General features: G+C 44.2%; 1 protein-coding gene across 2 annotated transcripts; it reads left to right on the top strand.

Moving 5' to 3' along the window:
- Positions 1 to 24,329, top strand: LOC110085504 (receptor-interacting serine/threonine-protein kinase 2). 2 transcript variants are annotated; one of them, XM_020805739.3, is made up of 12 exons: positions 1 to 167; positions 7,166 to 7,343; positions 9,217 to 9,373; positions 10,251 to 10,406; positions 10,583 to 10,731; positions 11,749 to 11,798; positions 13,946 to 14,107; positions 14,643 to 14,728; positions 15,549 to 15,617; positions 16,694 to 16,856; positions 20,272 to 20,484; positions 22,423 to 24,329. In XM_020805739.3, the coding sequence occupies exons 1-12, from the start codon at positions 149 to 151 to the stop codon at positions 22,719 to 22,721; spliced, it is 1,701 nt and encodes a 566-aa protein (XP_020661398.3). In that variant the 5' UTR covers positions 1 to 148; the 3' UTR covers positions 22,722 to 24,329. The 2 variants fall into 2 exon arrangements, with proteins under 2 accessions (XP_020661398.3, XP_078236642.1); XM_078380516.1 differs by lacking the exon at positions 1 to 167 and adding an exon at positions 420 to 607.
- Positions 24,330 to 25,158: the final 829 nt, after the last annotated feature.

Below are 25,158 nucleotides of genomic sequence, written 5' to 3'. Positions count from 1 at the left end.
GAATGTGGGCCGGTCAGCTGCCCAACAGGGGAGGAGTTTGAGAAGGCAGACTGAGTCACCATCAGCCCAGCTCAAGACTGCCTTTCAGATCTGTTTACTGGAGAACATCTCTACAGAGGACTTGGGTGTTATCAGCTCTGAGAAGTGTATGCTTTTATTCCTTCCAGGTAAGTCTACCTGTTTGTTGATGCCAGCCTGCCCTTCCCTGCCCAAACCCCATCCCTCACTGCGGTGGGAAGCAGTTTGAACTGCGAAGAAGCAGAAAAGGCATGTGCAATAAGTTTATTCTTAGGTGGTTGGTTCTCATAGTGCCATGCCACATTTTGCCTTCTTGAGTGAGAGGTGTACTCTGTAAAACGGGGGTGGGGGGGTGGGAGGAATTGGGGGGGATGTTTCTTTCACCCACCAGCTACTAGCGGCTGAACCCTTTTGCAAGCTTTCTGTGGCCTCGGTGTCAGAATAACTTTTCAGTGTAACTGAAGCACAGAAATAGAAAGAAAAACTGGTAGTGTGGGATGATGGGATAATGCAAGCTCTCTCATGCCCAGGTGTGCCGCTTGATCAGATGATGGTGTAACGCAGCCTTTGCCAACCGTACGTCATACAGGTGAGTTGGACTACAATCCGAAACATCCCCCTGCTGGGGGATAATGAGAGTTGTAGTCCAACAAGTGTTGTGGGTGCAAGGTCAGAGAAAACTTGTATGCAACTTTCGCATCCATATGCATCTGTCTGGATTTACATCCCACGGAACTCACTTCTGAGTAAACTCATAGAAGCTAAAATAGTATTTATAAGGATTCTTAAAGGATTCTGCTCCTCCCTCACACCCTGTGACATTCAACTGGATTTGAAACTGTCTCTCTCTACCCTGAAAGGATTTGTATGTTTTGCAAAATTATTGAAACTGGATATGCCATCAGATGGTGAGAAAGGATCATATCCGGTCACCTCAGAAAGGGCGTCTTTGAAGTGATCCCCCCTTAAAGTGGCCCATTTGTTCAATGGGGGAATTGTTTCAGCCAGCCCCCCTCCTCCAAATACTACCCCTGCTGCTGGACATGCGCACAGATTAGGGTTGGGCTGGAGCATAACTACTCCTATGTCATGTGATCGCTGGGAAATCACTTGCCCCGGACCGTGCCACCAGTAGTCCGAAATGCAAGCCGTTTCTGCATCTGATCGCACCCTGGCTCATCGTAAAAATTCTTCCAGGTACAAATGCACACTTAGGTTGTTGGAAGTGACACCCCTTGAACTCCCTTGGGCATCAACGTCCATGAGATCCTTCCTCAAGGACCGGTTGTATTATATTTCACTCTTGGTCTATTTTGTGGTTTTTCGGTACTGTGTTACAAGCTGGATGAGGATAGCTGGTGGAATCTTCTGATCTCCCTCGTTGGAAGGAATGGTGGCCCAAGTGTTGAATTCCATCCAAGCTACATACCCCTAGCAAACAAATAAGTTCCCTTTTCTATTAATGGCCCCATTGCAAGTGCTCTCCTTTAATTTTTGGATCATTTACTATTTTTAGCTTTTACTGTTGTCTATTGAATGATGTACGATGTCCCTTTTTTTAGGAGTAAGGCGGGGTAAAATAGTTTAAACAAATAAAAATTAAGGGCCGCCTTCAAATTCTAGCATTCACTGTTGTTGCAAGGTGGAAAGAAAAGTCACGCTGGTTTGCAAATCTGTCTTTACCCGGGAGGAAGGATTTGTGGTCTTGGGTTGTAGCTTCAGATACAATTCCTGTTTCAGTTTTCATGCCATGATGAGTTACTAGCAGCGACATGAATAATTACTCTCTGCCCAGCTTCATAGTTGGACAGATCCGTAGGTGAACTTCATATGGAAATGTGAGTTCTGATGTTGTGGGGCTTCTTTCCCTTGCAGATGATGAGGATGATGGAGATTTTGCAGGTGGGGCAGTGAGTGAAAGGGAAGGGCTGTCTGCTGCCAGCATTGTGAAGGACAAAGAGATACCACATGGCTATGAGCTCAGTTTACCAGGAGGGGATTCAGCCAGCCAACACCACGTGCTAGTTTAATAGTCAGATGAAATATGGGAGGGTGTTACTTGGCTTTGCAGAGGGTTAATTCCTCCTCCTTTACTCTTGGAAAATGCAGCTTTTGGCTACAAATCTTTTGCAGGTGATCCATGCTTTTAATGGTCTTATTTCCCAACACGTCTGCTTGACAGAATAATTGTGTGCTGTCAAGTTAATTCCGATTTATGGTTGACTCTGTTTGCTAGGTAGACTGCACTCGGAAGTGGTTCCCTTCCCCCTTCTTCTGAGCATGCTTTGGGATTTTGCAAGCTGACCCAAAGCAAGGCAGGCTAGCTCTTGTCCTGGGACACACAGCGGGGGAGTCAAACTCCTGACTTCTGTCTTTCGGGACTGGTCCCAAACTCACTGAACTGTCCAGACAGCTCCACCTTTTGTTGTTGTTATGTGGCATCAAGTTGTCTCTGATTTAGGTCGAGCCTGTGAATGAGCGATCTCCAAGCAGCCCTGCTCAGCTCTTACAAATTCAATCCTGTGGCTCCCTTTAGGAAGTCAACCCATCTTGTATTGGGTCTTCCTCTTTTCCTGCTGCTTTCCACCTTTCCCAGCATTATTGTCTTTTCCAAAGAACCCTGCCTTCTCAGGATGGGCCCACAGTGGGACAGCCTCAGTTTCCACATTTTTGCCTCTGGAGAGAGTTCCTTTTGTTAGATGAGCTTTATTCACTTGCAATGTGGGCACAAAGGTCTGGCTAGACCAGGTGATCTCAGCAGCTTCCCTGCTGAGATCTTTATGCCCATTAGGAACAGAACACACTTTGATTTTCTTTCCTTGAAACAACAACAAAATAGTGTATCCTCGAAGGCTTTCACAGCCGGGATCTAATGGTTCTTGTGGGTTTTTCGGGCTCTTTGGCCGTGTTCTGAAGGTTGTTCTTCCTAACATTTCGCCAGTCTCTGTGGCCATGGGCATCTTCAGAGGACACGAATTAGTTCTGTTTTTGTTGCCATTTTGCAATTAAATTGCTTTTAACTATGGTTTATGGTTCATCTATTGAAGAATGTTTGTGTATTCTTTGAACTGTAGGGTAACTGTGCAAGTGAGCAGCAAATTTATAGTTTTGAATTGGTCACTCATACCGAAGTACTAGCTCTGTGTCTTTTTCCTTGGTTGAGCCACTCTGAATTACTTGTTGGGAATTCTCCTGCACATTTTACTTTTTTTCTTTAGCTGCTCTCTTCCAGCCTCTGCCCAATTCTACCGTTTCTGTCCAGAGGTTGCGACTGTCACACAGTGCATTTATTTATTTTGCTACGGCCTATGTGGAAGCTGGCTGCTCAGGGAGCTCAGTGGGTTGGGGGCCTTTCTGTGGAGCCAGGAGTTGCGAGCTCCATCACCCACTGTGTATCCTAGCAAAAGAGCCAGCCTGGGTAGCCTTGGGCAAGCTGCTGTCCCAGATCGCGTGCCGAAGTAGGAGTGGTTAAACTACTTCTGAGTACAGTGGTGCCTCGCATAGCGACATTAATAAATTGCTGCTAAGCGATTTCGTTGCTATGCAATTTTAAAAAGCCCATAGAAACGCATTAAAACCTGTTTAATGCGTTCCTATGGGCAAAAAACTGACCTTAAAGCGAAGATCCTCCATACAGCGGCCATTTTCACTGCCTCTAAAGCGAGGAGTCCATGCAAAAACACAGCGGGTGGCCATTTTTTTTTACCCAGTGGCCATTTTGGAACCGCCGATCAGCTGTTAAAAAATCATCACTTTGCGATCATCGGTAAGTGAAACAGGGAACTGATCATCGCAAAGTGAAAAAAACCCATAGGAAACATTGCAATGCGATCGCTTTTGCGATCGCAAAAAGTTAATCGCTATGCAGTTTTGTCGCTAAACGGAGTGCCCGTTAAGCGAGGCACCATTGTACTCTCTACCTAGAAAATCCTGGAAGGGGATGGTATAAGTCAGGATCAACTTGATGGCACAATGAATTAATGGTGAAGCCATCAAGAGCTGAAGGCTGTTCCCTTCTTCCATGTGGTGAGAAGCCCCTCAGGCAAAAAATTCCATGGGTTCCAGGTTGATTTTGTCACTCATGGCAACTTTTATTAGAGGCATTGACTGACGGAAAATAAAGGTGGATAGATTTTATTTAAGGCATAGAGTCAGCCCCAATTGCCCCTCTCCCTCCATGTTCCCAGAGAATTGAGTTACCAGCACTAAACCCCCTGGATGTAGTCCGTCCAGCTGGGCTCCCCCATTGACTTCACCAAGGTTCCTGAAAGTCCAAGTCTGGAGAAGTGAACAGGAAATATGAATTCTGATTGGTGCACTTTTTTAAAAGGAGGGCAGGTAAATGCTGGTGATGGACCATGTTTCTGCAGGGTTCCTCCTCCCAGAGCCTCCTTGGTTGTGATTGTTACCTATTGCGTCTCCACCACCGAAGCTTGGTTAGAGTAGGTGCCTTGACTCCTGTAAGGTGGCAAGAATGCCAAAGTTGGGCATGGCGCTGGATCAGAGGGCTGCATTGTTAGAGCCTCGGGTCACAGACCCATGGCAGAATGGGCTGGGTGGGAGTCCACTTGTCCCTGTTTGCAGAGGGAGAGGAGTCAGTTTGGTTGTGTGTGTGTGTGTGTGTGTGTGTGTTTGTGTTTTAGCGTTGCACAGAAATTTGTCAGCTAATGGTGATGAATTCTTCATAATAATTGCCAAGTTTCCATGGAATCCCAAGGTTGCCCAGAATATAACTTGTGAAGCAATCCACCCACTTAGTTCAGAAACAGGAAACTTTGGGGGGGGGGTGTTGGACCAACAATCCTCACATTCTGGGAGGCTGGGCCAATCTGATGTCCAAAATAACTTTCCCAAGCTTCGGGAGAGATGATTTCCCAAACAGGAGATTGAGTAAGAGTTTTTCTTGCACAATATTGTGGTGATAGGTTTGCTGCTTACCAATGCAACCTTTCTTCCTCCTCATATTATTATTCATCATTGCATCTGGTTCCCATTCTATTATTAGAACTGCCTCCTGTGTTTATCAGTGTTATTTCTTCATCCTCCCCAGTCACACCGTGTGGGAGACAAATTGACACCTCAAATTCCATGCGCTTAATCTGGGAGGAATGACTTGTCGTCTGTTGTTGGTTCCACAGTTTCACGGGGATTCTGGCTGCTGCTAGATGCTGATAAAGATGAGATGCAAGTAAAACACATCTCACGAGCAACGTCCAGGCTGGGCAAACTTCTCATGTAGAACTCACATCTCGGAGACGTTACTGTGTTGAGGGTGGGGAGTATCACAAGTCTGAGAATCCACAACTCCTGAAAGCTAGGGGGTTACGATTGAATCAGAGCTCTGACAAGTTAAGGGGATCCAGGACTTTCCATCTGACAATGTAACTTCTAATCGTTCGTTGAGTTTCTTCAGTTGCAGCCGAAACAGAAACTCTTAGTGTTCCAGCATTCTCAAAGCACATGATCTTCAACATGCAACAATGGTAGTCAGAGGAGGGGGGATGTGGCTGCATTTGTGTCAGTTCCTCATAGGAACCAGAATGTGAAGAGACTGTGGTTGTGGCTCATGCGGGGAGCTTACACAAATACTTTAGTGGCCTGGTCATTTTCAAAGCAATGTGGAAGGTGATGATAGACAGCACACACTTGGCGTGAATAGGGAAGGTTTAAGGCTACATAGAAAACTCAGTGGTTTCTGCATCTGGTTGGGAGTTTGATTTTGTCTCCTGCAAAATAGAGCCAGCCTGTGTAGCCTTGGGCAAGCTGTACAATATATATATAATTTTGTTCCACTGTGTTTTATTATGTTAGCTAGCTGGATAGCTGAGTGGTTTCAGTATCTGGCTGCGGGGCCAGAGGTTGGGAGTTTGATTCCCCACCATGCCTCATGTTCGTAGAGCCAGCCTGTGTAGCCTTGGGCAAGCTGTACAGCCCCAGGGCACCCTCTGAAGAAGGGAAATAGAAACTACTTCTGAGTATTCCCTTCTTGAGGTCCCTATACACCAGAAACGACTTGCTGGCACATCATGATGATGATGATGATGATGATGATGATGATGATGATGATGATGATGATGATAGTCCACTGCTTGTAACTTTCCCCTCAATTCTCTTCTCTTTGGCTGGTGTTCTTTTTTCAAAGAAAAAAGTAGAAGCAGTTTATAGTTTAGGGTAGAGCATCAGTAGCAGAAGAAAGGGATATAAACCTTTCTGCTGCTACTTGTATCCAAATTACTAACTTGGCATTTGCTTTCATCTAGAACAGTGGTTCCCAACCTTGAGCCCCCAGATGTTCTTGGACTACATCTCCCAGATGCCTTCATCACTAGCTGTGTTGGCCAGGATTTCTGGGAGTTGAAGTCCAAGAACATCTGGGAACTCAAGGTCAGAAACACTGATTTGGACAATAAAAGATACAGATCCTGTAGCAAAAGGATTAAGTTGTGCTTCTGCCCCACGGCTATTCTTCCAACTGAGGAACAAAAACAAAGACTAGATGTGAGAGAAAACACACTCAGGGCCAAAACATACATTCAGAGAAAGAAGTCTTTCTTGGTTTTGCCATTAGCAAGTTTTGTTGTGCATAATTCTGGACCCAGAAATACAAAGAAAGCTGTTGTTCATGCTTCAGAAACAACGCTAATAACAGGCCTCTTGCTATTCTTAAGACGTTAGTACAATTGCACCTTTTTTCCCAGTTGAAGGAGCACTCCCTTTAGAGATGGATTTCTCTGCATGTGTGAATTGACTCCCCAGTTGAGTGTAAAGCTGTGCACTATTTCAAGCTCCCCTCCGGACCTTTTGGTGGGTAAATGAGACCATTTGAACACACTGCCTTGATATGCTAGAAGGAATTGTTGTTAAACCCTGCCCTGAACACTCTTGGAAGAGAAGCAATGAGTATCTGGCATTGTGTCCTGGCATCTAGTAATCTGTCAAAAATTTGAGTCCAGAATAAAAACTAATTCTGACAGGTGCTGTGCAGGTCAGATGTCCCCAATCGGGCCCAGCTCCAGAAAATCCTAACCACAGAGAAGAGGATCCTAAAATTAATACGACATGCCGTCTTGAAAGAGTTTGGCCACATGATCTGCTGGAGATGGCGGTGACTTTATAACAAACACCAAAAGTGTCCTTTCTCTTTCAGTTTTCTTTCCCGGGTGTCACAAAATGTCATCTAATCTGCTACCCATCATTACGCAGAAGGATCTGGAGAGTATTTGCTTGACCAAGACTGGGTCAGGCTTCGCTCTCAGAGCTTTCCACGCACCTCGGAATACAGATGTTTCCTTGAAGCTCCTTACAAGGCAGAATGCAACAGAGAGGTGGGTCTCCTCTTCCTCCCTTTCCGCTTTCTTTGCTCCTTGGAGAGTCGCTCTGATTCCTGCGAAACATCACGGCACTTCCTGTCCCAGAGGAAAACTTCCACCGCCATGTTGCAAATGGACCCGAAAGAGAGTAGTAAAGAGGAATAGCTGCAGTTAGGTGTCAACGTCTCTGGATCAATGGAATCTAGCCTCTACTGATCGGTTATTTATAAAGCATAGTTTGATCCAAAGCTGAATTGCTCTATCAGACAAGGGCAGATGGTTGGAGTCACCATCAGAGGCATAAGGCTTGCTCATATCATTTATTAAGCGGAGAGATCATCACCCAGATGCAATTTATGCATTGGTGAGTGACAGAGTAACAGGGTGTGTCTAGACAGGGAGATCATTCCTGCGCCTCCGCCCACGGATCAGGCTAAATAAAGTTTGAAAGGGTAGCCTGGAAATGCATTATAATATTTAAAATGGTGCTTCCATTCAAACACAATGATGTACTTTCCTAAAGTGGTTTCAAGACAAGAAACTTTAAATTACTGCGGCTCTCAAGAGGTTTTTTTTAACCCCCCCCCCACAAAAAAAGCCCCAACCCTCATGTCCTTCCAGTCTATAAAGTCTGGAGAGAGAAACAATATCTTTTTTTGTTTGCTTGTTTGTTTATTTTTATTTCTTTGGAAAAGCGATGGTGCAGAATTGAACCAAAAAGAACAAAAAAATTAAAAGTGTTGGGAAACAGAATTAAATCAAATGGCTTCAACTGGCATCAGAAAAAAACAGTCACCCCTACTGGTGACCTAAAAAAGGTCCAATTTAATATTGAAAAAGACAAGGCTAATTCATGAATAGCGTTACATACTGTGTACATGTAAGGACAGATTGCGCTTTGCTGGGTCATCAGCCGACTGAAATGAGGGATGGATGGTAGTGTAGCCACCCTCTTATCTGCAAGGCTGAAATTAATGTTTTAGATACTTGATTCTCCACCTTTGGAGCGTTTACCAGCACTCTGTCGAAAAACGAAACCTTTAAAACGACATATTCTAAAAGGTCCAGATAGGCGGGGTATAAATTAAATAAATAAATAAATAAATAAATAAGTCTATGTGTGCATTTAAGGCAAAAGTAAAATAACGAATTAAAAAATAAAGATGACAAAGATATTGAGGCACCTTAAAGACTAATTGCTATATTTTAACACCAGTTTTCATTGGCAAGTTCAGACTGAAGAAGTTGATCCACGAAAGCTTATATTAAAATATAGTAGTTAGTCTTTATGTCTTTGTCAAAGTCTTTGTCATCTTTATTTTTATGTACTGTATTTGTGTTTTAAATCATTCTATTTTCCCCGGTAAGGGAAAGGGAAAGGTCCCCCTTGACATTTGGTCCAGTCATGTCCGACTCCAGGGGGCAGTGCTCATCCCCGTCTCCAAGCCATAGAGCCTAAGACCATTTCCGTGGTCACGTGGCCACGGCGACTAGACATGGAACACCATGACCTTCCCACTGAGGTGGTCCCTATTTATCGATTTGCATTTTTACATGCTTTCAAACTGCTAGGTTGGCAGGAGCTGGGACAAGCGGTGGGAGCTCACTCCGGCGCGTGGATTCGATCCTACGACTGCTGGTCTTCTGACCTTTGCAGCACAGAGGCTTCTGTGGTTTAACCCGCAGTGCCACCACGTCCCTGTTTGCCTAACATGTTCTAAAAGGCAAGAAAAAGAAGACCAAAATGGGCAGTTACTCTGGGAAGACAAACCACTGAGTAAATTTGCAGTCCTGAATAATTTTGTTCACTTTGCCTGGAAGATTAATTGCAAAAGCATGTGTTGTCTGCATCCCCTCTCCCTTCCCCCCATGGCTAATCTGTTTGCAGAGATCTGAAGGCCCTTCTTGAAGAGGTGGCTGGCATACAGCGGATCATCCAGTGCAAGAGGCTGATGCCTCTTCTTGGCATCTGCCAGTTCCAGGGTGTTCTCGGGATTGTCTCGGAGTGGATGCATCACGGCTGTCTCCATGCACTCATTCATGAGGTATGTGTGAGAAGAGAGCTACCCTTCTCATTTCCTGCTGGTGGTTGCTTCTCTGGAGTGTGTGACTTAACTACAGCAGGAGCTGAATACTGGACTAGATCAGTCTTCAGCCTGTTCCAGCCGTGCACTTATGTCCTTCTGTTTCCCTCTCATCCTGAATAGTTTTTCTCTTCTTCTACAAAATAATTTTAGAACCTGAGAAAGTTACTCTTTAGATTCTTGGATTCCAGAACTAACTGTGCTGGCTAGGGGAGGTGTCGTCGAAACATTTGCCCAGAAGTAGCTACGTCAGTCTGTTTCAGAAATATATAAAGCAACAAAACACTCCACAAATAAAGTCTTGCAGAATTTTTAAGAGACTTATTGGAGAGTGAGAATTCACAGGTTTCAACTTATTTTTGAAAGACCAAATCAATACATATTTAGACTACAGATCTATGTATTATTTCTATATACCTGGTCAGGATCAAAGAGAAAAGGGATACAGAAGGGGAGAAAGTTGTCAAAAACGGGAGAGACAGAAGTTGTATTTTTGCATTGCAGTGATAATCCAGGTTGCAAATCTTACCTAAATGAGTATGTACTATGCTGGGGCACACAGATTATTATTAGTAGCTGATAAAACAGCCTGGGATATTTGCTTCATGTGATGTCCAGGATCCTGGTTTGTTCCTTTGAAATAAGCCAAGATTTGTAAACCAACAACAAAACATGGATTATGGTCCTGGTTTATATGTCTAGCACTCTATAAACGGGGTTCTAGATTTGGGCAGGGAAGTAGAAAGAATAAACTAGAATTTGGCAGTAGTTCTGGCTTACACCATTATACATGACCCTACAAAAAAGTTTCTATGCTTTGATTTTTTTTTTCTCTTAGCATGAACTTTACCCGCAGCTGCCTTCTCCTCTGTGTGTAAGAATCCTATCAGATGTGGCCGAAGGTCTGAGTTACCTACACGGTTTGGAGCTGCCCATCCTTCAGCACAGACTGAAGCCCTCCAATGTCTTGCTGGATCTGGAATACAGAGCTAAGGTGGGCTTTGCCTAAGCATTTCCAACCGTCCTCATTTTTGCCTTTTAATAGATAGCGAAATGGAACACTTCTAGCTGAGTGAACAAGATGGTACGATAGGGATCTCATTGCACAAGTGATTTGCTGAGCTCGCTGGCAGCGCTTCCTGTTTCTTAAATTCCATTTCCTTCTTGCAGATATCAGATTACGGGCTGGCCACCTGGAGGAAGCAGCAAATAAGGTCTCTCTTGCAGAACTGCAACAACCAAAGTTGCTGGGATTTGCTTTGTCTCTCCCCCGAAATCCTGCAGGGAGGGAACTTCTCGCAAGAAGGCGATGTTTACAGGTGAGCTTCTCTGGCCCTTGGAAGCAACCACTTGCAAATATCTTAGTAGCTTTTGGATAATGACCTGCATGAATAGGTAGTGGTGCTACTTTTCAAGTGCATGAAGCAACAAGTCAGTTTTTCAGGCGTAACAAGTAACTTGCAATTATTCTCAAAAGTTACTTTGTAAAAAGACATTCTGACTGGCATTTTTCAAGTTTATGTTATGGGTTTATGCCGTTCTCTCCTCAAAACTTCCAGTTTTGTCTTTTGTCTTATGAATACAAAAGGGGAAAAACAAGAGATCTCTTCTAGAAGATCCAAGAAATCATTAGGAGATTTAAGGCTAGATTTGGAATGCTGAAAGACCAACGATCAGGAGAAAATACAGAGCAGGCGGAAACAGTATACTGTACATGTGTCTTTTTGTTGGTACAAAGGAGCAGCTTTTTATTCGTGTCCATATAATTCCACTGAAATAAAGGGGAGCCAAGTGGCCCATGCAAAATAAAATACAAATGCAGGAATAGGTGGTACCTTTACGGATGACTGAAAAAAAATTGTCACACACTATGCAAGCATTCATGGATCAAAACAACACTCCTTTGGCCTTGTACAAGAACGTATCACACAAGTCTTCTTTGTTTCAATGGAATGACATTTAAACAAGTATTTCTAGAGAGCAGAACTGACCGCTAGAGGGAATCAGAGAACAGTCTTTTGTAATTTTGGCCTCTTGGGAACAGCAATACAACCAATTACTTGCACAGCCAGAGCACCAATAACAAGAACAGCATGCTGTATATAATTTTATATAACCGAAGCCCCTTCTCCCACTGCTTTTTCTACTCTGTTTTTTTCCTAAGCTTAAGAGGTTCAAAGACTCTTTACCCTCGAGAAGCTCATGTTTTCAGGAAAAAAAATCCATCGAGGAGGAGAAATGCAGGAAAGGGTTCTTGTGTAAAGATTTCACAAACTTGTACTTTAGATAGGATGTATTCTGAACTAAAAGGTGTTTCTCTCTTGATATGTTCCTAGCTTTGGAATGATGTGCTGGGAAGTCCTAAGCAGACAGAAACCTTTCAAAAGTAAGCATTTGAGTTCCTTTTTTGGTTGTTGTTGTTTCCACGTTTGCTTTCCCTAATGCAGCTTTTAATAAAGCACTTGACTTGGTTTTTTAAAATATATACTGTATATATATCGCATACCCATTACCTGAATCTTTTTCTTCTGCCTCTCACATGAAAGAATGTCTGCAAAAGTGCAATGATTTTTTTTAAAAAAAAATGCAATGATTTGGCTTTATTTACTGCTACTACTGCTGATGTTGTCACGTTCCCACCTGTCCTTGGTTGTTTCACCACGCAGGCGCGCAAGCTACATGTCGTTCAGCTGCCACCAGCTGATTACATCAACATTATGTATTATTAATAACAGAGGTCCAGACCATGTGTCATTTTAAATAGAACCAAATGGATGTTGTTTATTAATACAGGTGATGAAGGTACAATCAGTGTCTTCAACTCTTAACCAAACCTCCCACTTCATCCACCCTCAAACGCCAACCCTCTCTCTATCCACCCCAAACTTCCAAAACTCCAACTCTACAAGCTAATCTCCTCCTCCTCCTCCTGCAGAGAACCTTATATCTTGTAACTCCGCCTCTCCAGCACTCTGATTGGTCCATGCAGATAGCACATGAATATTCATGACTTGGGCGGATGCCACAGTAGTCATCATCACTCTTATCATGACTGCTGCTGCTCCTGTTCCTATTAAAGTTGGGCCTGCAACAAAATGTTGTTGTACGGAGGGCAGCATCTGTTTTCGATCATCCCAGAGAGGCGGATACATAAAAATGGGCTTGAGGTATGGGAAGTTGGATTTAGGCTGAACACCAGGACAAAATTCCCAACTGTTAGAGCCATACGACAACAGAATCCATGACCTTGGGAGGTGGTGAGCGCTCCAACGCTGGAGGTATTCAGGAGAAAATTGGACCGCCATCTGTCAGATCTGCTTTGATTTGGATTCCTGCCTTGAGCAGGGGGTTGGACTGGATGGCCTCAGAGGCCCCTTCCAGCTCCATGATTCTAGGATTCTATGAAGTGGCTCCTGTTCAGGGTGCCAGCCAGCCTGGCATGCCTGCTGTTGGACTACTCCATGCCATTTCCTGGTTCCCGGTCTTCCTTCTTCCTCTGCCTCAACAGTTAGCCAGTCTATGCCCAGACAATGTCAAAGGTTGCAATCCTATAGACATATACCTGAAAGTGCAATTAGTGTCATGATGGGCTTAATTGTATGTAACCACGCAGTGGAGTGCTCGGCATGGTGACCTTTGAGATTGCCATCTTTTACCTCTTGAGGTTCCTCCTCCTCAGCTTGGCAACGAAGCTTCTTGCATCAGCTGTCGGTAAACCCAGGAAGCCACATGAGTCATGGTTGGCTCACCGACTGTTACTTTCTCTATGACCTCTAATCATCAGCCGATGCCAGTAGATAAGTCAGATTAGGCAGGGACCAGCCTTTCACTTATGAGAAATATCAACACCTTTTGCAATTTGATCCTCTCCGGTCTATGCTCAAGCTTTGACTGCTGTAGCCATTATCTCCCGTCACGACAAGCGAGAACCACTGAAAATTTGTGGAAAATAAAACTTTCGCCCTTGGCTTAATGCTGCCCCCTTGAGGCTGTTGTGTGCTTTCTTTGGGCATCCGTTCTGCACTGTCAAGGTAAGCGAGCTATTTAAGGAGCCAGAGGTTTGGAGTTTGATTTCCCACCCTGCATCTCAGGAGAAGAGCCAGCCTGGGTGGCCTTGGGCAAGTTGCACAGTCCCCTAGAGGAAGGAAAGGGTAATACACCTCTGAGTACTTTCTATCTAGAAAACCCTGAATGAAGTAGTCAGAATTTATCTGACAGCACACTGTTATTATTCTTCACCGGTGCCACCCCTTCCAAGGAGTTCCCATAGGCAAGCAGAGATTTAAACCCAGCTCTCCTGAGTCCTACTGCAGCACTCCATTCACTGCATCATACTGGGTTCCGGAAATAGTACCATGCCCAATGTGGGTCTTGAACCCCCAACCCTGAGATTAAGAGTCTCACACTCGACTGATGGAGCTAGCTGAACTGCGGAGATACAACTGGACCCTCCTTGACCTGTCCTTGGCTGAGGCTGTTGTTTCAGTCCTCCTGCAACTTTTGCAAAAGTGTGTGTTTCTTTTCCTGATGTAGACAAGAAGACTCTGCTTGAAGCGGTGACTGGCGTTTGCAGTGGGATGCGTCCTGGAATTGAACCAGAATTCATACCACAAAGCCTCCCACATCGCAACAAACTGCTTCACCTCATTGTTCTGTGCTGGCACCAGGAACCCTCTTATAGGCCATCTGCAGCAGGTAATCCTTCATCATGATCATCATCTTTGAACTGCAGAGCTAGAAGGGACCCTATGGATTATTGAGTCCAAGAGTCCTGTCAAAGAGGCACAATGGGGAATGGAACTCCGAACCTCTGGCCCCACATAGTGGCTTGCAGAATATTTGGCTGCCGATTCATAGGTTAGATCTGAAAAGAAAGGCAGCTGTTGAAGAAGGACAGATGCAGCAATGAAGCAAAAAATCAGATTTTTTTTTTTGACATTTGTTGGGTTCTCCCATTCTGCATGGGATACACTGTACCCCAGAAGGATACCATCAGGTGTGGTGCTTGAGCAACTGTGACTTAGTATGTTATTTGTATGTTTGGAATGCTCCCGTGTATTCCATACAGGGCTGCCCTTGAAGTCTTCGGAAGTTACCCCTGGTATTGAATGATGTAACCATCTCCTTTTGAAAGAGTTGGGCTCTAAATGGGACTGCAAGCAAAAAGGTGCCTTTTTGAATGCAGAATACCTTTGTCTCAATATATAGTTCATGCCTTTTCCTTCTGCAGAATGCAAAGCGCTTCTACAAGATGTACTTAGCACATATAGGAAGGAGGAGATTTCAGACGCGATATACAATCTGATGCATGCAAAGGTGAGTCATCGCCACTGGTGTTTGGAACATGTGTCACCCTGTAATTGTTTTACTTGATCCATTTCTGGGATCAAGTCAAAGCGTTGATTTGGATCTGTAAAGCCACTTATATTTGGGGGACTCTGGCGTTTGAAAGGTTTGCCTTTCCCATATGAGTATTTCCCTGGTCCCTAAAATCATCAGCCAAGGTTTTCCAGTAATGTAAGCTTTGAAGACATGGGACTTGTCACTTTGCTCCTCACCAAAACCACAGTTGTAATCGTTTCTTTTCATCTTCACTGCCGCAGCAGCTTCGTCCCGCAATAAATTCAAATGTTATACTATTTCTCTTTCTCATCTGGTGGACTTGAAAGCTTGCCAAATTTGTAACTTTCAAGTGATTCAGTAAAGATAGTAATCATTATCATCATGTTTATTAATAAGTTAAATAAATTAAGAATAAATAAGTTAAATAAGTTAAGTTTAATAAGTTAAAGTAGGGCTTTAATAGAAGAACAACCTTCAGAACACGGCCAAAGAGCCCAAAAAACCCACAACAACCAGCTTTAATAGTACTTTCTAGGCAGAGACTACTCAGAAGTGGTTTACGGTTACGTCTGCGACAGTACAGCTTGCCCAAGGCCACCCAGGCTGGCTCTTCTCCCAAGGGTCACAGTGTTATAGACCCCATAACATCATTTTCTACTTATTATTATTAATTTCATTGATTTTTTAAAAAAATGAATAAACTTTTTTAGAAAATGTTTTTTATTTTCCGTAACTAGTTATATGAAGCGTTTCGTCCCTTAACACTAATTCATGGGGTACATTTCTCTTTCAGGATTGTGCCGTAGCTGCTGCCAAAGGCCCGGGATCTCATGTTCTTGGAACAGACATACACAATTTGGAGGTGAGGAGGAGCCCAGGGACACAGGAAGGCGATTTTATAGTGAATCAGAACCTCGTCCTATCTAGCTTGCACTGATTGCTAGTTGTGCTGTAATTCCGTGTTTATTTCTGTTAATCTAGTTTTAACTGCTCCTAAACTGCCTAGAATAGTGCTTTGGCATGAATGGGGTGGTATACAGAATGAATGAATGAATGAATGAATGAATGAATGAATGAATGAATGAATGAATGAATGGATGAATGGATGAATGGATGGATGGATGGATGGATGGATGGATGGATGGATGGATGGATGGATGGATGGATGGATGGATGGATGGATGGATGGATGGATGGATGGATGGATGGATGGATGGATGGATGGATGGATGGATGGATGGATGGATGGATGGATGGATGGATGGATGGATGGATGGATGGATGGATGGATGGATGGATGGATGGATGGATGGATGGATGGATGGATGGATGGATGGATGGATGGATGGATGGATGGATGGATGGATGGATGGATGGATGGATGGATGGATGGATGGATGGATGGATGGATGGATGGATGGATGGATGGATGGATGGATGGATGGATGGATGGATGGATGGATGGATGGATGGATGGATGGATGGATGGATGGATGGATGGATGGATGGATGGATGGATGGATGGATGGATGGATGGATGGATGGATGGATGGATGGATGGATGGATGGATGGATGGATGGATGGATGGATGGATGGATGGATGGATGGATGGATGGATGGATGGATGGATGGATGGATGGATGGATGGATGGATGGATGGATGGATGGATCCTTAAAAGCAGCCTTGCTGCATCTTCCCCCAACAACTGTAAGAATGTCACAACAGCATGGGTTTGTCATAGAAGGGCTGTTATATAGAATAAGATATTGATTTCCACCCATCTGGTCATATTTCGAGGAGTCCACTTTTGTCAATCGATTGAGATCCTGTGGTGTAAGAATAAAGAGAATGACTGGGAATCTATATTTCAAAGCAAGGGAGATTATTTTTTTAAATTATATGAATTAATGCAATTATTTCACATTGCTTTTGTCAGGTGATTTATAATGAGAACAGCAGTGGGCCCAGGAAGGAGCTTAATCTAAAAGCACAAGGCCTCGCTAACATTCATCTTGAGAATGGCACAGAAAAGTTTAGCAGTGATGTCAGCCAACCAGCCCTCCTAAGCAACAATCCTCTTGATGCAGCATTAGGAAAAGGTAGTATTTTTGTTGGCTTCCAAGTACATCACACCAGGGTGGGGAATCAGGACATGGTTGGGGCAAAGGGTTAATTCTCATCTCCCCCTTTTGTGGTATTTATACCTATATTTCTGCTAAGGAAATAGCCAGGCAAGGGCCAAACTACCTGACAAACATCATTGCTTCTTATCTCTCACCTAGAGGCCAAAATCCTGTTCCTTAAAGTGTACTTGCATAAGGGTGATGATGTCACCGTCAGAGAGACTTTCAATAATTAAAGAGTTCCTGCTGCTATCCTTGGACTTGTCTGACTTGCCCACAATGAGACTGATTGCATGCAAGTCATGTGAGCTCTAGGCCAGAATCAGGAACTCTTTAATTTCCAGAAATCTTCCGCCTACTGGTGACATAATCATCTTTATGTAGGTGTAATTTATGAAACAGAATTTTGGCCAGTAATATACAAGCCACCTTTACAAGAAGTGCTTCAATGGTTGTGTTTTCTCATAGCTGATGTCACACCAGCCTGTGTGGGTGTGTATGATCTAATTTGTGAATGTATTTATTGCTAACCTAGAAATTTATACTGTGAAAGAGGCTGATTCTTCTCCAAATAAAGGGGACTAAACACTTTTATTTGGGGAGTCTGCAATTAATTGTGCAATCTTGATCATGGCAGAGTGCCCTACCATAACAAACACAGTGCCCCCCAAGCCTTACTTTTGCATTATAACACTAATGCAGTGGCAGATATGTCGCAAGCAGAACCTGCATATCAATCTTTCCTGCATCCTGTTTCTCCCTATCCAAGCAGGAGCTGGAGGTGGGGGTTCATCCTTCAGTGAGGGGGGGCAAGGGCCACCTGTGCTTGGTTCTTGGGCTGCTTGCACCATTATGGGAGATCACCTACTGAAGCAGTGGAAGAGCCAACACTGCACCCTTCCACACTGATTACAAGAAGAACATCCCCTGTCTTCTGATCCTCATTATACCATTTCAGGCACCATCTCTGTGAAACTCAACTTGAGAAATTTACCATTTCTCTGTGGCACTAAAGTGTCTGGATGGTGTGTCACGAAGAAGTGCTAGATAGTTCAATGGTTTAGAGGTCGAGAGTTTGATTCCTCCCTGATGAGGGTTGGACAAAGGGTCCCTTCTGGCTCTTCAATTCTTTGTCTATATGTTGCACAGAGACTAAAAGATACAGACTCTTCCTACCTGCAGGCTTATCCTCTAAGAAACATCTCAGGCAGGAGCAACTTAGGACCCTCTGGATGTTGTTGGCTGACAATTCCCATCATGCTTAACTATTGGTCACAGTGCCTAGAATTCATGGCAAGAGTGAACCAGTGGTGTGCTACCTAGAACTAATGGGTGTTATGCCCTAACAACATCTGGTGTGTGTGTGTGTATGTGTGTTTGTGTGTATGTAACTTGCCTAGCACTGGCCTCAAGATTCAGCTGCTGGGTTTTGCAACGAAGAGAGAGTTTTTAGAGAGAATTCAGCTCCCCTTTCCCTCTGTGATGACTATCTCCTGGCTTAATGTACATGGCAAAACAACTGCATTCAAAACATGACTGGCAGAGCCACAGCAGGGGGATCTGTCTTCTTTCAAAGTTGGCTGGAAGACCTTCCCCTTAGGATCATTTCCTAAAAAGCAAACTGAGGACAGGCTGAGAGCAAGAACAATAGCCTATAAGCAAAAGGGTGACATCCTCCTTCCTTTGGCTGGTCAAGTGCTGAGTGGCCTGTTGCTCTGTTGGCAGAGGAAAAAAATATCTCTTGCATGAGCGAATCAAGGCAAAGTCTAGGTACACAGCCAAAAGCTAGATGGAGCTGGACCCTGGCTGGCTTGATCCACTGTTTTGTTTTGTTTTCTAGCAGGGTCCCTAAAATGTCAGCAGGATGCAAAACATGTCTGAACAAACAAGTCTAAAGGGTGAAGGTCAGCTGAGAGTTGCTTTTCATCTGGCCTCTCCCTCCTGCTCTCCTTAAGACTTGCAGAGAGTAACTGAGAGCAACATCTCTTGGTCAACGTGCAAATGTTAAAGAGGAAGTAAAGGACAAATTACGCCTAGGAAATCTCTCCAAAGCTTGCTTTAAAAAAAAAGAAGGGTCTTTGCACACACACACACACAGAGAGAGAGAGACTCCTTCATTGTGCATGAAACAGACCTCATTCCAAAATGTAAAGACTTCCCCAGAATAACTATAAATATAATCAAAACAGTTTGGAAAATTGAGGATTGTTTAAAAGTGACCCATTTGGAAAAATGGATGCTTTAGTCCTTAGGACCTTTAACAAGGTGGCTGCTTTTGGAAGCTGGCACCGAGTGCAGAATAAAAATGTTGGCGCGTGTGTCTGAGCTTGCGGGCATGCCTGGGAGTCACTTCTCCTTATTGTCAGACGTCTCTTCCTGAATGTGCCCTGGAAGCGGCTGCTGAAATCTCAGACGTCAAAGAAGTGTCTTGGAAAAGATTTTGGTGGTCTACCTCCAGGATGGGACTTTAATGCCCTGTAGTGTGTCGTTTCTTGTCCTGAATGAGGGTGTAATCAGATAGCTGCACCTGTCTGATCACACTGGAAAGGGTTACTTTGCAAGGAGCAATCTCCCTTAAAGCAACCGGTCCATCAAACTGGGAATCACTCCAGCCCAACCATGAAAAGCAGAAGCCCTGTAGCTGGACCAAAAAAGTTCAGTTTTGGGCATGGGGTTGGGGTCAGGCTGGGGAACATTTCCCCCTGAGTTGTGTGATTGCCAGGAAACAGATTTCACTGGCACTCCGGATTGTGATCTGTTTCCCCAAGGGATTACACCCCGAGGAACTCAAGCCGAAGGAAAGGCAACCCAAGGGGAATTAACCAATGGTAGTAGTTACAACATGGTCCCTTAAGCTGTATTCAGACCTCTTGAATAACAATAACTTCCTGGAAGGAGGAGGAGAAGGAGGGAGGGAGGGAGGGAGAGAAGACAACTAGTCCATTGTGCCATGTAAAGACTCTTTTGTCATGATCAGCATAAGAGGAACTTCATTTTCCACTTCATTCCAAACAGAGTGTGGGATGAAAGGTGAATGAGCAGCAGGATAAGACCTTGAGGTTAATATAGTCCTCTGAATATTTCTGGATTGGAATGGCACTAATTCTGTGCAGAGCATTACATTTATTTTTAAAGGCAGCTATCTGGTATTTTCTGCCTGGCCTCCATCCACTTCGATGCAGCCATGAGCTTGAAAGAACGGCTTTTTGAACCCCATCACCCAGACTCTCTGTATGACATTATATCTGTTTAATGTATCCTATTTTCTATTCAGCACAAAAGCATTTGAACATAGGACAGTCAGAAAAAGCATTTCTAGATTTCGTTGCATATGAAACTCTTACGTGGGTCACTCATCTATTTGCATGCACCCTCCCTTCCTCCCTCCCAGGTGTGCGTCTTCCGGTCTTCCAGTCTTCCAGCAAAGAACCCAGTCCTCCTCCTCCATCTTCTCACCCAAGTGTGAGTGGAGGAAGCACCTTGCCCTTTTGGAAAGAGGCAGAGAGTCGGAAGCAGCCGCCACCACCACAGTTCGGGCAAGGACCTGGTCACAGCCCTTCCTACAGCAAGCTTCAGAACAACTGGACAGAAAACACATCAACAGGTGAAGATTTCTTATTTAGAGGTGGCTTGTCAAGGAATTTTGTTTTGTTGTTGTTGTTAAGTCGCGTCCGACTCTTCATGACCCCATGGACCAGAGCATGCCAGGCCCTCCTGTCTTCCACTGCTCCTGGAGTTGGATCAAATTCATGTTGGTCGCTTCAATGACACTGTCCAACCATCTCATCCTCTATCATCCCCTTCTCCTCTGGCCATCACACTTTCCTAACATCAAGGTCTTTTCCAGGGAGTCTTCTCTTCTCATGAGATGGCCAAAGTATTGGAGCCTCAGTTTCAGGATCTGTCCTTCCAGTGAACACTCAGGCTTGATTTCTTTCCGAATGGATAGGTTTGTTCTCCTTGCAGTCCAGGGGGCTCTCAAGAGTCTCCTTCAGCACCACAATTCAAAAGCATCAATTCTTCAGTGGTCAGTCTTCTTTATGGTCCAGCTCTCACTTCCATACATCACTGCTGGGAAAACCATAGATTTGACTATGTGGACCTTTGTCGGCAAGGTGATCTCAAGGAATGGGAATAATTAATTCCAAGAAACCCCATCAGAATGAGTTTTTCTGGTATGGCTGCATAGTGGGAGAGTGAGGACAATAAAATGCTTCTTTCCATACACTGTACGATGAAAAGCATTGAATTTGAGGCCAGGAGGTGTGAGGACAACAGCTCCTGACTTGGACAGCTTGAGAAAGGAATTGGGCAAATTTGTGGAAGCTAGTCAGAATGGCAGTATTTTCAGAGCAGCGGCTGTAATAGAATGCCGTCTATTACAGCAAACAGTGTTACATGTTGTTCACAAAAGTTGGGGAGGGAGGGAGTTAGGCTACAAAGCAACATGCCTACCATAATCATTGATGAGGATAAATTGATGAGGACAGTAATATAAACTAGTATCCCAATAGATCTGATGATGCTTGATTGATTTGTCTTTCTCATCTATTGCTGCCTACTTTTCGAATAGATTCATTCTCTGTTGCCTTGCTCCTTTTTTTGGAGTAATGCTTAAAAGTTCAGACTAGTGGCAGGAAACGCCAAAGGGCAAAATGAGATGAAACAGTGGAAGCAGCACACGAAAGATACAAAAATGAAAGAGGCAATCCCTGCCCCCACCCAAAAGAACTCAAAATAAAACAAAAATGAAAGTTTCCACAGGCATATCCCTTGGAATAGAACGTTAGACTGAACCAACATTTGGTCAAATTCAGGAGAAACGTACTTATAATTTATGTCCCTTGAGAAAATCACTTGGAAAATGCATATTATTATTTTTTTCTGTATTTTGTAATGGCAGAAGCAGCTCATTGAGTGATGAACTCGCTTCTGGTAAGATCTGAAACGATCAGACAAAAACTTCCTTTTAAAAAATGACACAAGTCACAGCAACCTGCAGTCTCACATCTCACTGTAGATGTAAAGACTTCCTTGAAGTGTTACGATGAATGAATAAAGACCAAGAAATCCTAACCTAAATCCTGCATTCCTCTGGCAGGCTACAGCGATTGTACTGGAACTTCTCTCAGTGCTGTTGGAGAGCTAGCTCTGGAGTGTCACAGCCTTCTGGAGCAGGGTTTTTGGGATCCATGTGGCACAAGTATAAGAAAAGGAAATCAGCCCTGTAGCTTCTGCTGATTTCACGGTGCTGCTAGCCAAAATCCAGCACTACACCTTGCCCAAAGTGTACTTTCTCCCTGCCTACTATAAGACTTCAGTCTAACAAACGGAACACTGTTCTAATGTAACTCCCACCTTGACGGTAGAAGGGTGAGAGTATAGCGTGAGCATCCAGACACATGGATTGTGAAGCAACTAAGGTAGAGTCAGCAGCAAAACCACCCACTAGCAAAACCACAGGGGGATTAGTTCTGGGGGTGGGGGCATGGTCAAATCTTTCAGTGCTTATTATTTTTCGCCCTCTCCACCCCCTCCCCAGGGCATTACAGCAGACAGAAAAGTTGCTCCATCTTAGCATGTGGGCGAGAAACCATCTTGAGCTGCATGACCGAAGGACGCCTGAACCACCTCCTAGACGTTCTGCGCTCCCAACAGCTCTTGTCCAGGATGGACTACGAAATGATCACCTCTTTCCCTACGTTGACTGGCCGGGCCCGTGCTCTGCTCGACACTTGCCTTAATCTTGGGGAAAAGGCCTCCCAGACTGTGGTGAATGTCTTGTCTGCCAGCAAATGTACACCTTTGCTCCAGAGCCTCCAGACGAATGTGGTGAATTAAAGCATACACACCCTTGGGAGGGAAAAGAAAGGGTATTTCTGTGGAACTGCCGGTTGCAGTAGCACTGATTACTTACCTCTTTGTTTCTCGCTCTCACGGATGAAAAGCTTTGCGCTATGTCAGCGCAGAGACTTTTATTCTTTCCAAGAATCAATGTGAGTTGGATTGAGAAGACAAGGCACCCGGTGCCAGGAGTGATAGCATCAATAGCCTTTCAGTGTTGATGGCCACTCAGTTGGAGATTTGTGGTGCTCCTGGCTGAGGTCTCACTCCTGGGCTCCCTGTCGAAGAACAGACAGCCGTAGCCGTGTGTTCATATGGTGGAGCAAGCAGCTGCAAGAAACCAAAGGAAGAGAGACGTGTTGCTCCAGCAGAGCAGGAAGAAAGGTTTCCTGGGGTGAGACGGAAGTTAAGGACAAACATCACATCAGGCACTTTATTTGAAATGAAATTTAATTAGTAACAAACCTTCCAGAGTGCTTCCAGCCATGCGGTGAGGTCGAGGGTCAGTGTTCTTAAATAAACTATGGGCAAGTTCAAATTTTAGTCCCACTTCGAGTAGATCCGTTGGAGAAAATGGACATCCAGTATTAGTTGGCAGGAATGGACATCCAATGTATTTCCCCGGACCAATTTTAGTTTATCCTAAGGCTAGCTGGAGAGCCCATGGAGTGTGGTGGACAGAGGGCTGGGTGAGGACTCAGGAGACCTGGATTCAAGCTACTGCTTTGTCGTGAAAATTTACAGCGGTGGTGGTGAATGAAACATCTCATGTTCCTTGAAATCCCTATTAGCACTGCTATGTATTGCATGTGACTGGCTGGCATGGAACACACCAGACTAGTTCCACCTAGGTCCCATTGACATCCATAGGAATGCAAGTCGTGACTGCAATAATTGATTTCCATAGAACTATGTGCAGTTAACATGGGATTGTGCAGCTTGCCCAAGACCACATAGGCTGGCTCTTTTCTCTGTAAGAACAGCGGGGAATTGAACTCACAACCTTGGGTTCTGTAGCCAGACAACTATACCACTGAGCTCTCCTGCTAGCTATTCAAAACCCTGAAAAGGGTCACCATAAGTCAGAACTCACTTGATGGCTCATGATTATTCTCATACTGAGTTGTCGTTTGTAAAAGGAAAACGTATGTGTGAAAATGAAAATATTCTCATGTGGGTTAATGGGGGGCAGAGAAGTGATGGGGGGGGAACCTCTCTTCTGGGGTAGAACATGTTGCATTTCAATCCATTGTCAGATATGCAGGATTTCTAAGAATGTCAGTAGAAAGACTTCCAAATATTAGAATCTGGGCATGAAATCCTTACCCTTAAAAAAAAAAGATGACAAGGAAATGGGAAATCTGTGTGTAGTATGGCTTGTGGTTTTGTTGAAGTTGCCTTTTTAAAATGTGTGTGTGTGTGTGTGTGTGTGTGTGTGTGTGTGTGTGTGTGTGTGTGTGTGTGTGTGTGTGTGTGTGTCAAACAGCCTCCGAAAACTGCTAAATACCTTCTGTTGTTTGACCTCGGGCCATAACAAATGTATGTGAGCCAATTAAAACAAAGTGCAGTGTGAATGATTAAAATCATAACCGCTGGACAGAGTAAGCCTTAGTTACTTTTTGTTTAGATTACTGTAACACTCTACATGGAACTGCCCTTGAAGACAGTTTTTAAAAAAATCAGCTAGTTCAAAAAGTTGCAGCCAGGCTGCTGACTGGGGCCACTTACAGAGACCAGATCAGCCCCCTGTTACGGCAGCTTCACTGGTGGCCAGTCCATTTCCAGAAAATGCTGGTTATGACCTACAAAGTCCTATATGGTTTGGGTCCAGGCCGTCTGAATGACCGTATCTCCCCATATGAGCCTTGGCTCTTGATAGAATCATAGAATAATGGAGTTGGGAGGGATATCTGTAAGGCCATCAAATCCAATCCTCGGCTCAGTGCAGGAATCCAGATTGAAGTATATCTGATCGATGACTGTCTAATTTTCTCTTGAATGCCTCCAACGGAGTGATCACCACCTCCCAAGATAATTGGTTCCATTGTCATACCGCTCTAACGGTTAAGAGGTTTTTCCTGATATGAAGCCTAAATCTGGCTTCCTGTCGCTTGATCCCTTTCTTGTGTGTCCTGCAGCAGGCCTTCTTTCATTTCTACCACCTTCACAGGCATGTCAGATGGGAATGCAAGGGGGGGGCGCCTTCTCTTTGACTGCTTCCCTGGTTGTCCTCTCTCAGAAGTCTAAAAGTTGAGCCCCTCACTCTTGTCCTCCTGGTGACAGTTAAAAGACCACCTGTTTTCAGACAAGCCTTTAAAAACGAATTGGGCAGTTCTGATCTCATGTGCTGGACATTATTATTATTATTTAATGTGTTTTAAAGGTGTTGTAAACCATTTTAACCAACTGTTTTAATACTGCTATATGTTGAATT

This window comes from Pogona vitticeps, chromosome 10 (genome assembly GCF_051106095.1).
Source record: "Pogona vitticeps strain Pit_001003342236 chromosome 10, PviZW2.1, whole genome shotgun sequence".
Lineage (NCBI taxonomy): Eukaryota > Metazoa > Chordata > Lepidosauria > Squamata > Agamidae > Pogona > Pogona vitticeps.
The sequence above is the reverse complement of the archived record's forward strand: the minus strand, read 5'-3'. Positions and strand labels throughout refer to the sequence as shown.